The 15,484-nt window shown below is 42.3% G+C and overlaps 1 protein-coding gene across 1 annotated transcript in view; it reads left to right on the forward strand.

The window, feature by feature from the left end:
- Nucleotides 1-3,549: 3,549 nt before the first annotated feature.
- LOC145402209 (uncharacterized) overlaps nucleotides 3,550-15,484 on the forward strand; it is a 52,292-nt gene continuing 40,357 nt past the window's right edge. The window contains exons 1-5 of the mRNA XM_080274328.1: nucleotides 3,550-3,606; nucleotides 5,446-6,987; nucleotides 7,027-7,347; nucleotides 7,426-8,674; nucleotides 14,432-14,475. Coding sequence (XP_080130454.1) covers nucleotides 3,550-3,606; nucleotides 5,446-6,987; nucleotides 7,027-7,347; nucleotides 7,426-8,674; nucleotides 14,432-14,475 — 3,213 coding nt within the window. The remainder of the gene's footprint in view (nucleotides 3,607-5,445; nucleotides 6,988-7,026; nucleotides 7,348-7,425; nucleotides 8,675-14,431; nucleotides 14,476-15,484) is intronic.

The raw sequence follows: 15,484 nt of genomic DNA on the forward strand, positions 1-15,484 counted from the left end.
GCTGATAGGGAGGAGAAATGTGGGAGGGAGGGAGAGAAGGATGAGGGAAGGAAAGAAGGAAGGAGGGAAGGAGGTAGGGGGGACGGAGGTAATTTATTGAGAAAGAACTCATAGGAATGGAGGAAAGTAGAGAAAATGGGAGGTGGAGGAAGAAATAAACTAAGGAGGAGGGATGGAGGAAGAGAGCTAGGAAGGGAGGAATGAAGGAAACTAGGGAGGAAGGGAGAAAAATAGGAAGGGTGGGATGGAGAGAAAAAACATGGAGACAGGGAGGAAAGGAAGAGAGAGAGAGAGAGCTAGGAGGGAGAAAAAATAAGGGAGAAGCTACAGGGAGGAAGGGATTGATGAAAATGGAGAGAGAGAGAGGGAGGGAGGAATTGATGAAGGGAGCGCTTACAAATATTCATAGGCAGGCTTTTATTCTCCCTGATGAGCTCTGGCAGAGAAAAAGAGAGAGAGAGAGAGAGAGAGAGAGAGAAAGAAAGAGAGAGAGAGAGAGAGAGAAAGAAAGAGAGAGAGAGAGAGAGAGAGAGAGAGAGAGAGAGAGAGAGAGAGAGAGAGAGAGAGAGAGAGAGAGAGAGAGAGAGAGAACCTTATTACGCTAGCAGCCTGTTTGCGACCCTTAAAGAAAATGAAGTATGGTAGGTCGTTACCGGAGACTTATATTTTTTCCCCCTCTAATCCACCTCGTTCTCTGCCTTCCTCTCCTTCCAGGAATCTCTCTCTCTCTCTCTCTCTCTCTCTCTCTCTCTCTCTCTCACACACACACACACACACACACACACACACACACACACACACACACACACACACACACACCACCCAAGCTTCCTCTTCTTTTTTATTCTTTGCCATTTTTTCTTGTCTTCTCTATGTATATACATTTTCATTTCTCTCCACTCGCATTTTTTCCCTTCCTTCTCTTTCCTCTTTTTCCTTCTCTACCTTCTCTCTCTTCGCCTCTTTTCCTCTCGTTTTCCCTCCCCTCTTTCCTCTCTCTCTCTCTCTCTCTCTCTCTCTCTCTCTCTCTTTCCCCTCCTCTTCTCTCTTTCTTTATTATATTCTTTAAAATTAAAAGTGGATTGCAACTTTATTTTCTCAACTTAATATGAGAGAGAGAGAGAGAGAGAGAGAGAGAGAGAGAGAGAGAGAGAGGATGAACGGGTGAGTGAGAGTAAGAGTGAATAAGGGAGTGAGATAGTGAGTGATTGGGGGGAGAGGGGGAGGGGAGGGGAGGGGAGGGGGAGGGGAGAGTCAGGGAGAGGTCAGAGCTTAAAGAGAAACACAGGAAGCAATAGTTTGGAGGGAGAGAGAGAGAGAGAGAGGGAGGGAGGGAGGGAGGGAGAGAAATCTTCCTACCAGATAGCCTAAATATAAATAGGAAGTAAATAGATAGATGGGTTGGTAGATATACACATAGATACAAATATGGATAGATAGATGGATGGGTAGATAGATAAATGGACAGACACCCAGATAGATAGATGGACAGACACCCGGATAGATAGATGGATGGGTAGATAGATAAATGAACAGACAGATAGGAATAGGTAGGTGGATGGATAGACAGACACAAGTAGATAGATAGGTAGATAGATAGAGTTAGATAGATAGATATGTGTACCTAGATAAATATAATTATCTGTAATGTATTATCAAAACGTTGTATATACTTTATAATTCTGAAGAGATTTTATGGAGAGGCAGGTGTGGAGAAGAGACAGGTGTGGAGGAGAGTGATAGGTGTGGAAAAAGCCGGTATGGAGGAAAGAGACAGGTGTGGAGGAGAGAGATAGATGTAGAAGAGGCAGGTGTGGTGGAGAGAGATAGATGTAGAAGAGGCAGGTGTGGTGAAGAGGGGCACGTTGGAGGAGACAGGTGTGGAGGAGACAGGTATGGAGGAAAGAGACAGGTGTGGAGGAGAGAGATAGATGTAGAAGAGGCAGGTGTGGTGGAGAGAGATAGTGTAGAAGAGGCAGGTGTGGTGAAGAGGGGCACGTTGGAGGAGACAGGTGTGGAAGACAGTGACAGGTGTGGAGGAAAGAGACAGGTATGGAGGAAAGAGACAGGTGTGGAGGAGAGAGATAGATGTTGAAGAGGCAGGTGTGGTGGAGAGAGATAGATGTAGAAGAGGCAGGTGTGGCGAAGAGGGGCACGTTGGAGGAGACAGGTGTGGAAGAGAGTGACAGGTGTGGAGGAAAGAGACAGGTATGGAGGAAAGATAGTTGTGGAGGAAGGGGACAGGTGTGGAGGAGACAGACAGGTGTGGAGGACAGGTGTGGAAGAAAGAGGAAGATGTTAGAGACTGGTGTGGAGGAAAGAGACAAGTGTGGAGGGAAGAGGCAGATGTGGAGGAGAGACAGGTGTGGAGGGAAAAGGCAGGTGTGGAGGGAAGAGGCAAGTGTGCAGGGAAGAGACAGTTGTAGAGAAAAGAGACATGTGCTGAGGAAAGAGATTCGGTAGGTGTGGAGGAGAGAGAGACAGGTGTGGAAGAAGGGGACAGGTGTGTAGGAAAGAGACAGACGTGGAGGAAAGAGAATGGTGTGGGGAAAAAGAAACAGATGTGGAGAAATGAGATAGGTGTTAGGGAAAGAGACAGGTGTGGAGGAGGGACAGGTGTGGAGGAAAGAGAAAGGTGTGAGGAAAAGAAACAGGTGTGGAAAAAAGAGACAGATATGGAGGAAAGGGACAGGTGTGGAGGAAAGAGACAGATGTGGAGGAGAGATAGGTGTGGAGGAAGGAGACAGGTGGAGACGAGAGACAGGTGTGGAAGAAAAAGACAGATGTTAAAGAAAGACATGTATGGAGGAAAGGGACAGGTGTGAAGGAAAGAAACAGGTGTGGAGGGGTGTGGATGAGGGAGCTGTGAAGACATTAGCAGGTTTGCAGGTAAAAGGAGTCTTTAGCAGGTGTGGTGATGCAGTAATTAACAGTTGTGGGGAGAAAACAGGTGTAAGTGTGCAGATGTTAAGACAGACGGCAGGTGTGGAGAAGAGGGGTATACAGAGGCAAAGATGGAGATATTGGGTTTTAACAGGTGTGGAGAAATGTGGAAATGTGTTAATTAGCAGGTGTGGAAATACGATGATTAGCAGGTGTGGAAATGAACAGGTGTGGAGATAGTAATTGCAGGTGTGTAGACAGGTGTGGAAATGTATAGGTGTGGAGATAAAATAATTGGCAGGTGTGTAGACAGGTGTGGAAATGTATAGGTGTGGAGATAAAATAATTGGCAGGTATGTAGACAGGTGTGGAAATGTATAGGTGTGGAAATGAAATAATTGGCAGGTGTGTAGACAGGTGTGGAGGCAGAGTAAGTGGCAGGTGTGGAAATGTACAGGTGTGGAGATACAGCAATTGGCAGGTGTGGAGATAAGTTAATTAGCAGGTGTGTAAAGACGGAAGTGGACATATGCAGGTGTTTAAAGACAGATGTGAAGACGAACAGGTGTAGAGGTTGGGTAATTAGCAGGTGTGTAGGAAAAAGGCATGTGTGTAGGTAATGATGAGGTGTGTCGATGTACAGGTGTGTCTCCCCACAGCTGCGAGATGGACACAGGTGTGGGCGTGAGGGCAGGTGACCCCCTCCCACCCGCCCCCACACAGGTAAGACTCCCACCCCCGCACCCCCATAGGTAGACCCCTCCCTTCCCACCTCCCATTCTCTCTCTCACCTTGTTTATCCTCCCTTCCGTTTCCCTCAGTCGCCATCAGACATCCAAACACCACCAGACATCATCTAAACACCATCAGACATTATTCAAACACGGCCAGACTCAATCATTCACCACCAAAACTTTACTGTTCACTATTAAATATTATCCAAGCACCATCAGACACAATTATCCACCAAACGTAATCCAAACGCCAATAAAATCACCCAATTATCACCAGAAAACAGAAATAACCCATCGGCAAAATTATAAGACACCTGGTGGCGGTTTGAGGAAGTGTGTCATGTCAACAAACAGGAGTGGATCGTGGATATTTCGGCGCCCTAGCCAGTTTGCCATTTCATCCTGGGGACTTCTCATAATATTTGTTCTTTCTGCTACCGACCGAATCAGTTCAGATATTATTCGGCAGTTTCGTAAGAAGATTTCATGAAGGCAAAATCAAACCCATCCATTTCGAAAGGTATAAGTTGAATTTATTTGTCTGGAGCGAGCAAGAACAAAATTCATCTTTAACGTGAAGTCAGGACTACTGACTTTAAATGATGAGTTAGCCAGTCTAACCTTACGCGAGTCAGTGGTAATGCAATACAAGTTAGGATAAACTGATTTATTTCAACTTAAATTTATCGTCAGGATGAGGGATTAAGTTATGTGTCGGAATATCCCATTTAAACTGCCATTACCATTTTTGTGTTGCGTGTCCACGGATGCATAATTGTATACGGTGGTGCAGCAAGGATTAAAGTATTCCGTGTATCTCAGTGTTTGTATTTATTTATTAATTTATTTTGGATGACGGAGAAAAATGCCGGTTATCACTTGGCACGATGAGACAGGATGAATTACAATATCTGATCCTTTATGGAACTCAGATTTTATTTTCATCTCAATAACTGATCTCAGTGATGGAATGGTCATAACGAACTTGAATCTTGCAACTGATATGCTCGGAACTTGTGTCTGTGAAATCAGCAGTACATTTCTTTACTTGACCACTGCTTCTTTTGTTTTTTCTGGCTTGTGAAAATTGTGTTTGGATGATGAACAAATTAACTGTGTGTAAGAATCAGAATACACCGAAATGATTAAGATCCAGTTAGGGTTGTTGACCTGATATTCTGTTTCATTTGCCACCAGATGTTTCTTACAAGTAGGCCTAGGTTCAGATTACGAACAAAATGTCCATAACTATTCAAGGAAATAATGAAAATTAGTTACAAAAGCGACAAAATTCTGAAAATAAATACGTTCGTTCACCCGTAGTTGCCATATCCCACTTCAACTCCCAAAATGGCGGGTTCACAATTGAAAAGTAGTGTTTATGTTTTTAAATTCTGATTTAACCCCACTTCCGTTCTCTGGTCACAGAGTTTTGTTACGTACTGAATGGTTAAGTTCAAGAATGCGGCACCCTGCACAGCAGCATCCCCCACGCCCTTAATTTTTCAAAAATTTAAAAGTTTTAGTCAATTTTTCATTAAATAGTTGACATTCCTGCACCACATTCATCAAACAGTTCCTCTAACTTCACCTAATGTAACCTGTCCTCACCCAGTCCACCTAATTTAACCTTGCCTGACCAAGATTTATCCTTTTTTCCATTTTTTATAGTGGCGAGAAACAGTTGATCATAAATCCTGTGAAATGTAATAATAAGGCTGCATGTCTAACCAAGTCGGGTAGTCATGAAGTTTTAGCTAAAATTCATGTGTAATTAATTACTTGGGCCTAAAATTGTGTATGTATGTATGTGTGTCTGTTCATTTAGGGTACTGCTGTGATGGATGGTAAACAGAAGGACCAGCCAATGGGGAAGCAGCAAAATGGCGCGGCGATGATCCAGCCAATGGGAGAGCACCAACAGAATGGGCGGGAACACGATGACAACGATGACGTAGTTATTACGCCATCCCCAACTATTACGTCATCACCCTTGCCAGCGAAGACGGACCAATCAGCGAGCCCCGTACAGACGACGACGGTGACAATAACGGGTGAAGACACGAAAGACGGGAAAAGTGATAAAAATGGACAAATAATTGACGAAAAAGTGGCTAGAAAGGACTCGAAAGCGCTAGATATTGACCAAAGCTTCCAAAGAGAGGACGAAGTGAAATCACCGGTAGCGATAGTGATTGAAAAGGAATTAGGCGATAATAACTTAGATGCCGAAATGGACTATAGATCGGTAATAGAAGGCGGGAAAATGAAAGAAGAGAAGGATAACGGAAGAGAAGAAACGACGAACGGTGGAGGAAAGGAGGAGAAGAAGCAGACGCCAGCGACAACAGGTAGTAAAGATAGTGTGGTCGGGGGAGAGGGAAGGACTGGGGAAGAGGGAGGAGAGAAGGAGAGAAACGATAAAGAGGAGAAGGAGAAAGATGAGAAGGAAGGAAAGGAAGAAGGCGCAGAGGCGGTGGTAGAGGCGGGTATGGTTCAGGGAAAAGAGAAGGAGGAAACCAAGAAGAAAGAAGAGGTTAAAGAGGAAAGCAAGAAGGAGAGTGGGAAAGAAGAGGCGAAAAAGGAAGAAAAGGTGGAATCGAAGGAAGACAAGGAAGAGGATGAGAGTAAGAGGAAGGAGGAAGAGAAGGGAGCCAAGGAGGAAAGGGAAAGTGAGAAAATGAAGGAAGAAAAAGTAGCCGAGAAGGAGGAAGCGAAGAGTAATGTGAAAGAGAAAGAGGAACAGAAGAAGGAAGAGAAGAAAGTAGAGGAGAAAGTAGAAAAGGTTGAAGAGAAAGTAGAAAAGGTTGAAGAGAAAGTAAAAAAGGTGGAAGAGAAAGCAGAAAAGGTGGAAGAGAAGGTAGAGAAAGTAGAAGAAAAGGTTAAAGTAGCAGAGAAAGTAGAAAAGGTGGAAGAGAAAGCCAAAGTAGAAGAGAAAGTAGACAAGGAAGAAGAGAAAGTGGATAAAGGAGATGAGAAAGAAAAGAAGGTAGAAGCTAAAGTAGAGGAAAAGGTGGAAGAGAAAGTAGACAAAGCTGAGGAGAAAGCCAAAGAAGAGAAAGAGAAGGTAGAAAAGAAAGTAGAAGAGAAAGCTAAGGTTGAAGAGAAAGAAAAGATGGAGAAAGTAGAAGAGAAGGTAGAGAAAGTAGAAAAGGTAGAAGAAAAGGTGGCGCAAGTAGAAGAGAAGGCCAAGGTAGAAGAGAAAGTAGATAAAGTAGCGGAGAAAATAGAAAAGGCAGAAAAGAAAGTGGATAAAGTAGCAGAGAAAGTAGAAAAAGTACAAGAAAAGGCCAAGGTAGAAGAGAAAGTAGATAAAGTAGCAGAGAAAGTTGAAAAGGTAGAAGAGAAAGTAGAAAAGGCAGAAGAGAAGGTAGAAAAGGCAGAAGAGAAGGTAGAAAAGGCAGAAGAGAAAGTAGATAAAGTAGCAGAGAAAGTAGAAAAGGTAGAAGAGAAGGCTAAAGTAGAAGAGAAGGTAGACAAAGTGGAAGAAAAAGTAGATAAAGTAGAAAAGGTAGAAGAGAAGGCTAAAGTAGAAGAGAAAGTAGAAAAAGCAGAGAAAGTAGAAAAGGTAGAAGAGAAGGCCAAGGCAGAAGAGAAAGTAGAAAAAGTGGAAGAGAAAGTAGATAAAGTAGCAGAGAAAGTAGAAAAGGTAGAAGAGAAGGCCAAGGTAGAAGAGAAAGTAGAAAAAGTGGAGGAGAAAGTAGATAAAGTAGCAGAGAAAGTAGAAAAGGTAGAAGAGAAGGCCAAGGTAGAAGAGAAAGTAGAAAAAGTGGAGGAGAAAGAGAAAGTAGCGGAGAAAGTAAAAAAGGTGGAAGAGAAGGTAGATAAGGCAGAAGAGAAAGTACAGGAAAAAGCCCAGGTAGAGGAGAAAGTAGAAACGAAAGTGGATAAAGTAGAGGAAAAGGTAGCTAAAGTAGAAGAGAAGCCCAAAGAAGAGAAAGAAAAAGTCGAGGAAAAAGTTAAGGAGAAAGACAAGGTGGACAAAGTAGAAGAGAAAGTGGAGGAAAAAGCCAAAGTAGAAGAGAAAGTAGACAAAGTAGAGGCCAAAGTAGAAGAGAAAGTAGACAAAGTAGAAGAGAAAGCCAAAGTAGAAGAGAAAGTAGACAAAGTAGAAGAGAAAGCCAAAGTAGAAGAGAAAGTAGACAAAGTAGAAGAGAAAGCCAAAGTAGAAGAGAAAGTAGACAAAGTAGAAGAGAAAGCCAAAGTAGAAGAGAAAGTAGAAGCCAAAGTTGAAGAGAAAGCCAAAGTAGAAGCAAAAGTAGAAGAGAAAGCCAAAGTAGAAGAGAAAGTAGAGAAAGTAGAAGAGAAAGTAGAGAAAGTAGAAGAGAAAGCCAAAGTAGAAGCAAAAGTAGAAGAGAAAGCCAAAGTAGAAGCAAAAGTAGAAGAGAAAGCCAAAGTAGAAGAAAAAGTAGAGAAAGTAGAAGCAAAAGTAGAAGAGAAAGTAGAGGAAAAAGTAGTAGGGAAGGTAGAAGAGAAAGTAGACGAAAAGGTAGAGAAAGAAAAAGTAGATAAGGTAGATATAGCAGAAGAGAAAGCTAGGGTAGAAGAGAAAGCTAAGGTAGAAGAAAAAGTAGAAAAGGTAGAAGCGAAAGTAGAGGAAAAGGTAGATAAAGAAGAGAAAGTAGGTAAGGTAGAAGAGAAAGTAGAAGTAGAAAAGGTAGAAGCGAAAGTGGAAGAGAAGGTAGAGACAGTAGAAAAGAAAGTAGAAGAAAAAGTAGACACGGCAGAAAAGAAAGTAGAGGAGAAGGCAGCAAAAGAAGAGAAAGAGGAGAAGGTAGAAGAGCCTAAGGAAGAGAAGAGAAAAGAGGAAGCCGAAGTCAAGAAGGAGGAAGAGGAAGAAGAAAAGGGCACGAAGGAAGAGGAAGAAAAAGGCAAGAAGGAAGCGGAAGAGAAGACAGAAGAGGAAACAAAGGAGGACGAGAAGAAGGAAAAAGAGAGCAAGGAAGAAGGAAAGGTGGAAGAGAAGGAAGGTAAAGAGGAAGAGGTGGATAAGAAGGAAGAGAAGGAGAAGAAGGCACAGAAGAGAGGAAGGAAGGTGGTACGAAGAAGAAGAACAGGTGGGAAGGAGGAAGAATAGCCGTCCCTGTCTTCCTCCCTCTATTTATTCTTATTCATCTCAAACATCTCTTCTAATTGTTTGTCATTCTGTCTTCTGTTCATCCAGTTATTCTATTTTTCTCTTCTTTCGATAGTTTTTTGTACCTAAGCCGGAGTGTAATGCATTTTCAACGTTTTTGCGCTCCAGTTGCAGCCAATAAGATTAAGATATTTCTGTCCCGTTCAGTTATGACGTCATATTCGCCCGTTGATGATGCCTCCGTGGCGTCATCATCGAGCGACGTGCAGGGAACCAATAGGAAGGCAGGATTTAATCCGATATGCCGGATTTCATGGTAAAGCTATTTTGAGACATGAAACTGTGGAGGAAAAGTCAGTGTAAATTATCATATTTGTTAGTACAGTAAATATTGATTCGGCTTAGCTAGTTAAATATCTATACTATTGTTTACTGTGTCTGTAAGCGTAAAAAGTACTGTATTTGCTTTTTTAAGAGTGAATTCGAGTCCGTGTCCTTTATAATACACAAATTATACTCGTGCAGTCAATAGGCATTAATCTGAGTCCTATTCAACCACTATTTCCCTTACGAAAGCATCTCTTTAGGTCGGGCAGGTATATGTGTGCTTTTAGCTGACCATCAACAAGCATAATGGAACCCTGAAACGTTTTGGCGCGAGGTTTAAAAGTAAGGTTGCAACTTGATTAGCGCGAAAATAAGACTTCAGTGCTAGAAACTGGACTGTCTCCATTTTGGCTCCATGTGCGCTAAGTGGGGTAGATATTCCCACTTAGTCTACCTTGTTTGCTCCAAAATGGCGGAGATGGTCAGTTTTTATTACGGGTCGCCATGGTAACGCTCCGGCTCTCTCTCTCTCTCTCTCTCTCTCTCTCTCTCTCTCTCTCTCTCCAAATTGACCATCTCGGTTTTTACGGATCATATATTTTGCCTGTTTCTCTCCCCAAAATAAGAATGGAGAGAGCAAGAGGAGGAGGAGGAAAGTGGATAAGGAGGAGGAGGAGGAAGTAGGAGGGGAAGGAGGAAGAGAAGAGAAAGGAGAAGAGGAGAAAAGAGAGGGAGAGAACAGGGAAGGAAGACAGGACGGCTAATATGGGGTCTTCATTGCTTCACTTTTGGCCTGGCTTAGTGACGCCGCCCGCCGCCATGTTGCCGCACCCTAGCTACCACTATTACTAGCCTGTATTTCCACCACAGCTACCACAAACATGCTGCAACTAGCTACCACAACTATTCATGCCACACCCACAGTTACAGTTGTTATCTATTACCACCACTACTGCCACAGCTACCACAAGTATAGCTGTTACTACCACAATCTGCTATCATTCACTAGCTGCTATTACAACTACCACAGCCACACCTATTACTACCACAGTATCTACCACAGCCACCAGACGTACGTTATCATCATTTTAGATTTTTTCACAACTGCAGTTAAACTTGCCACAGCTACCACGTTTAAACCTCTCACCACAGCCACCACAATCAAACCTACTACCACAATTAAACCTGCCACCACAACTACCACATCTAAACCTACTACCACAATGAAATCTGCTATTACAATTACCACAATTAAGCCTGCCACCACAACTACCACAATTAAACCTATCACAACTACCACAATTAAACCTGCCACCACAACTACCACATTTAAACCTACTACCACAATGAAACCAACTATCACAATTACCACAATTAACCTGCCACCACAACTACCACAATTAAACCTACCACGACAGCTACCACAGTGAAACCTACTATCACAATTACCACAATTAAACCTGCCATCACAACAACCACAGTTAAACCTATCACAGCTTCCACAATTAAGCCTACCACTACAACTACCACAGTTAAACCTGCCACCACAACTACCACAGTGAAACCTACTATCACAATTACCACAATTAAACCTGCCACCACAACTACCACAATTAGACCTGCCACCACAACTACTACAATTAGACCTGCCACCACAACTACCACAATTAGACCTGCCACCACAACTACCACAATTAGACCTGCCACCACAACTACCACAATTAGACCTGCCACCACAACTACCACAATTAGACCTGCCACCACAACTACCACAATTAGACCTGCCACCACAGCTACCACAATTAAACCTGCCACCACAACTACCGCAGTGAAACCTACTATCACAATTACCACAATTAAACCTGCCACCACAACTACCTCAATTAGACCTGCCACCACAACTACCACAATTAAACCTGCCACCACACCTACCGCAATTAAACCTGCCACCACAACTACCGCAATTAAACCTGCCACCACAACTACCGCAGTTAAACCTGCCACCACAACTACCACCATTAATCATTCTACCACAACTACCACAGTTAAACCTATCACCTCAACTATCACCATTATTTTACCACCGCAGGTAAATCTGCCACCACACCTACCACAAGTAAACCTGCTACAACAACTACCACAGTTATACCTACCACCACAACTACCACAATTATATATACTACCAAAACTACCACAGTTGAATATACTACCACAAGTACCACCATTAAACCTGCTACCACAACTACTAAATTAAACCTACTACCACAAGTACCACCATTAAACCTACTACCACAACTACCACAGTTAAACCTACTACCACAGCTACCATACGTACTATCACAACTACCACAGTTAAACCAGCTACCACCATTATACTTGCCACCACAGCTACCACAGTTAATCCTACCACCACAAATATCACCATTATTCTACCACCACAGTTAAACCTGCAACCAGCCACCACCAGTAAACTTACCACACTTGCCACTGCTGAGACAACTACCACAGTTATCACCACAACTACCACAATTATCACACCACCATTACCACAATTATAGTCACCAGCATCATCTCAACTACCACTGCTCCAGGTACCACTACTATAAAAACTACCACAACCTGTACACTAGCCTACTGCCAGATGCTTAGCTCTGTTCTGTTAGTGTAGCCTCTTCTGTGCACTACCTCCTTCCTCCTATATCTTGTGTTAGTACTGTAACCCACTGTACTGTACTGTACCATCTCCCCCCCACTCCTGTGTTGATGTATAAGCTAGGCTGCACATGTGACAGTGTTCTCCTCATCACTGATTATTGGAGAACACACCAAAGGGCATCAAACAAGGAGGAAATCGAACTTCAAAATTTTGGACACTAAATTAGTGTCGATCCGTAACTTCAAGGAACAAAACTTTTGGAATTGGACTAAACAACCTCTAACACTCCAAGACTGACCCTTTATTAACAACTGTGCATTTAAAATTTATCACTTTGCTGAACAATTCTGAAATTGAATTCTCAAAAAAGGACCGGAATGCCGGTTAAGGATTGGTGAAATCAATTTGGACCCTTGAAAACATCAAGTGTTACTCAGAAATATCATGTGTTACACAAATTATATTAAAATTATTTGAAACCTTAGATAAACATTGATATATCCATCAGATATTCATCAATTTCCAGCGAAGTTCAAATTACACAAATATTTGAATTGGAAGATGTTAGCACAAAAAGTTGGAATATCACGTTTTGTTGAGAGCCAGACCGTCCCTTCCTCCCCACCAATGCTGACACAAGATATACCTTAGCAAATACTGTAGTGACTTATAAGTGCCCTGGCCTTCACTTACAACAGAGGATCACACACCAGAAACTTACAAGTGCTTGGCTTCACTCTCTGCATCGTGGAAGAGAACGCAACCTCTTCATCTTGCACGTCATTCAAGAACTCTTTTGACTTTTTGTCCTCATGTTCTACTGTATTTATGTACCGTGGTCCTGTTCTATACGTGCTCAGGACCTGTCTCATTACCTATCACCTAAGAGTGTGTTAGTTGTGTTATATATGTTACTTAATCCTGAAATTTCGGCTGACGTCATGAAAATATCCAAATTTTCCGCCAAATATTTGAACTCCCAACTTTATCGCCACCAAGATATCAGTGCATAGATTTTGTCATTTAGATTGATTCCATACATACATTTTTCAGACATATTGTTGCACTTTGTAGCTCTTATTTAGTTAGCACCTCAGATTTTTGGCGGAAAAAGAGAAGAATGTGACCCTATCCGAAGTTTCAGGGTTTCTTCACCATTACGACAACGTGTATGGTGCATAACTTACACAAGGGTACGTCTGTGCTTGGTGCACCCAGCTTTCGCCTGCTTGACGCAACAGTAGGCGGAAGATTTGGTTGCCGGCCATTTATTTTACTGGAAGACAACCTTGTTTCGGACACACAGCGATTTCTAAGATGTGTGGAACTAAATCTTTTCGTAAGTGTTTCAGAAATTCGATTAGTTCTAAAAGTTACGGGTCAGTAATAACAATAATAAGATATATACTGGTTGCCCTTGTGATATCCAGTTCAGCAAATGACAGTATGTTGTTGAATGTAAAAATTTTCGCTACTTTGAGTATAACCAGCCCACTGACGTATGGTAGGTATATACAGTATGTGTAGGACAGCATAGGATGTGGTGTGGTGGAGGGATTTGGTAAAAATATGTGCATTTTCATTTTAAAATGTATCGCGTCATTTTTTGTTGGCAGTCTATTGTATAATATGAGGTACCTTATTACAGCATCTGATTTTTTTTTTTTTTTTTTTTTTTTTTTCGTGATTGTGCTCGTTGAAAGTTTGTAGTAAAATTTCACTACGATGCATTATGACCGGTATACATTCTTGCTACCACCGGACGTTTATACTTACCAAGTCACCCCATGGGAGGCACTTCTAAACTTATTATAATAGTCTAGCATTGGCAAGTCTTTTCTTTTCTAATATCATGCCCTTGCCCTCCACCACAACCACCGCCACCACCACAGTAGCCACAAAGGTATTAGGCGGTGTCTCTCCGAAAGCTCCTAAAAGCAGCCATTAAAGAAGTATTATATCCTCTTTTTAAACCCGTAATCAAATTCTCCACCTGACTTCACACTCCTCTCCTTCACACAAGGTCAGAGGAAGTTTCCATGGCCTCTCTGCTCAAGTCTATGGCAACTTAAGCATGGTGCAAGTTTATGTTTTTCATCTACTTCTCTTCCTGCGAGCTTGAGATCATTCGAACTTCGAGCTTGCTGGGACAACGGCCATCAGAAAGCTAAATTTTAACGAACACAACGAAAATTAGTTGATACAGAACAAGAACTGGAGTCGCAGAAGTAAGAACATAAAAGGGAGTTTGTTGGTAGCACAGACACATCTGCATTGCTCGGGTGGCCCAGAATAAGAGGTTGTAATTGTAGTGTTATGCAAGTTTACCCTACAACCATAGACAGGTAACCATTTTCAGTGTGTGAGTGTTTGCCGTTTCTCCTTTTCCCCCAACTTATTCTGTAAATATTGTATAAACCGTGAGTATGTTTAGAATTATTAGTCATTAGTTTCCCTACTACTTTGTTATGCCTTGCCATCTTCCTGCATTTCTGTTTCTCCTGGTCCAGACATTTCTTAGACCTTTCTATAATTACTCCATTTATATATGCTAATAGGAAAATGCCAAGTTTTTTACGGATTATTTACTATGCCATGCAAATTTCTAGTCTACCTAGAATCCATTTTTCATAGTTTAAGCTAGACGATTGTACTTAAGTTTAAAAAATACAAATTACAGTATATCGGCAATCAAGTTTTGTAATTCGGTGAGAGAAAAGTGAACTAAACCGCCTCTTTCCCTTTTGTTTACAGAGGAGGGCCATGACAGTGGCGTGGATGAGTCGACGCAAGCAAAGGTAAGCTATATGACCATTTTAACGTTATAGTTGTGGAGGTACGAGTTATAGTAAGGTATGTGATAATAGATGTAGCAGTATAGATGGTATTCTTTAAATCTTGCACTGCAGAGTAAATTAAATTCCTGCCACGCATATATTCTGGCATACCTAGATTATCTTCAACTCGCAGCGAAATATTTCCATATGCCAGGTCGCACATCCAGCTTGCAACGAAGTACTGAAAGACACCGAGTTTGAATCTCGAGCCGGCCAGACTAGTGGATAAAGTCTGTATCCACGTCTCTGTTCACCAAGTATTACAAAGAACAGGAAGCAAGGTGAATGTTCTGGGTCGCATTTGGGGGCAGAAGAACTTTTAAAAACTAACTGGCTGCCTTGTGCAATCGATAGGTATTAATTAAACCTTTCATGTCAATTTCCTTACATAAATACGCGACGCCTAGACACAAAAACGTATCTACTGGCAATGTACGACCTCTTTTTCCAGCGCGCCATTACTGTCATCTGTGTGAGAGGTCTGGATGTGTTCTTATACCCGTTGTTGTGTCCGTCTTTCACATAACGTTACTTGCGAAATGGAAAAGTTGTGACTGAAACGCGTGGGAAAGTTCACATTGATATTAAACTAAGGGTGTGTGTGTGTGTGTGTGTGTGTGTGTGTGTGTGTGTGTGTGTGTGTGTGTGTTCTTACCTACCTACCTAATTGTATCTTTACAGGAGTGAGTCAGGCTTGTACTGGCCCGTGTGTGTGTGTGTGTGTGTGTGTGTGTGTGTGTGTGTGTGTGTGTGTGGAGGGGGTGTGGACGAGATAATCCGTTCCCTGAGGCTTAGTAGTCCTCCTACGGGAGTCTGATGGCGTCACACACATGTCACTGCTTGGGTACTTATGCCGTACCGTCTATACCGAAACATGCTAGGACAACCATGATCAGGACGTGTGTATGTGTGTGTGTGTGTGTGTAATCAACTCGACAACCCTTCAGTCAGAGGGCGAAATTTGTTATAA

Source organism: Coenobita brevimanus, chromosome 57, assembly GCF_032717465.1.
Source record: "Coenobita brevimanus isolate Jiangsu-jjx chromosome 57, ASM3271746v2, whole genome shotgun sequence".
Classification (NCBI taxonomy): domain Eukaryota; kingdom Metazoa; phylum Arthropoda; class Malacostraca; order Decapoda; family Coenobitidae; genus Coenobita; species Coenobita brevimanus.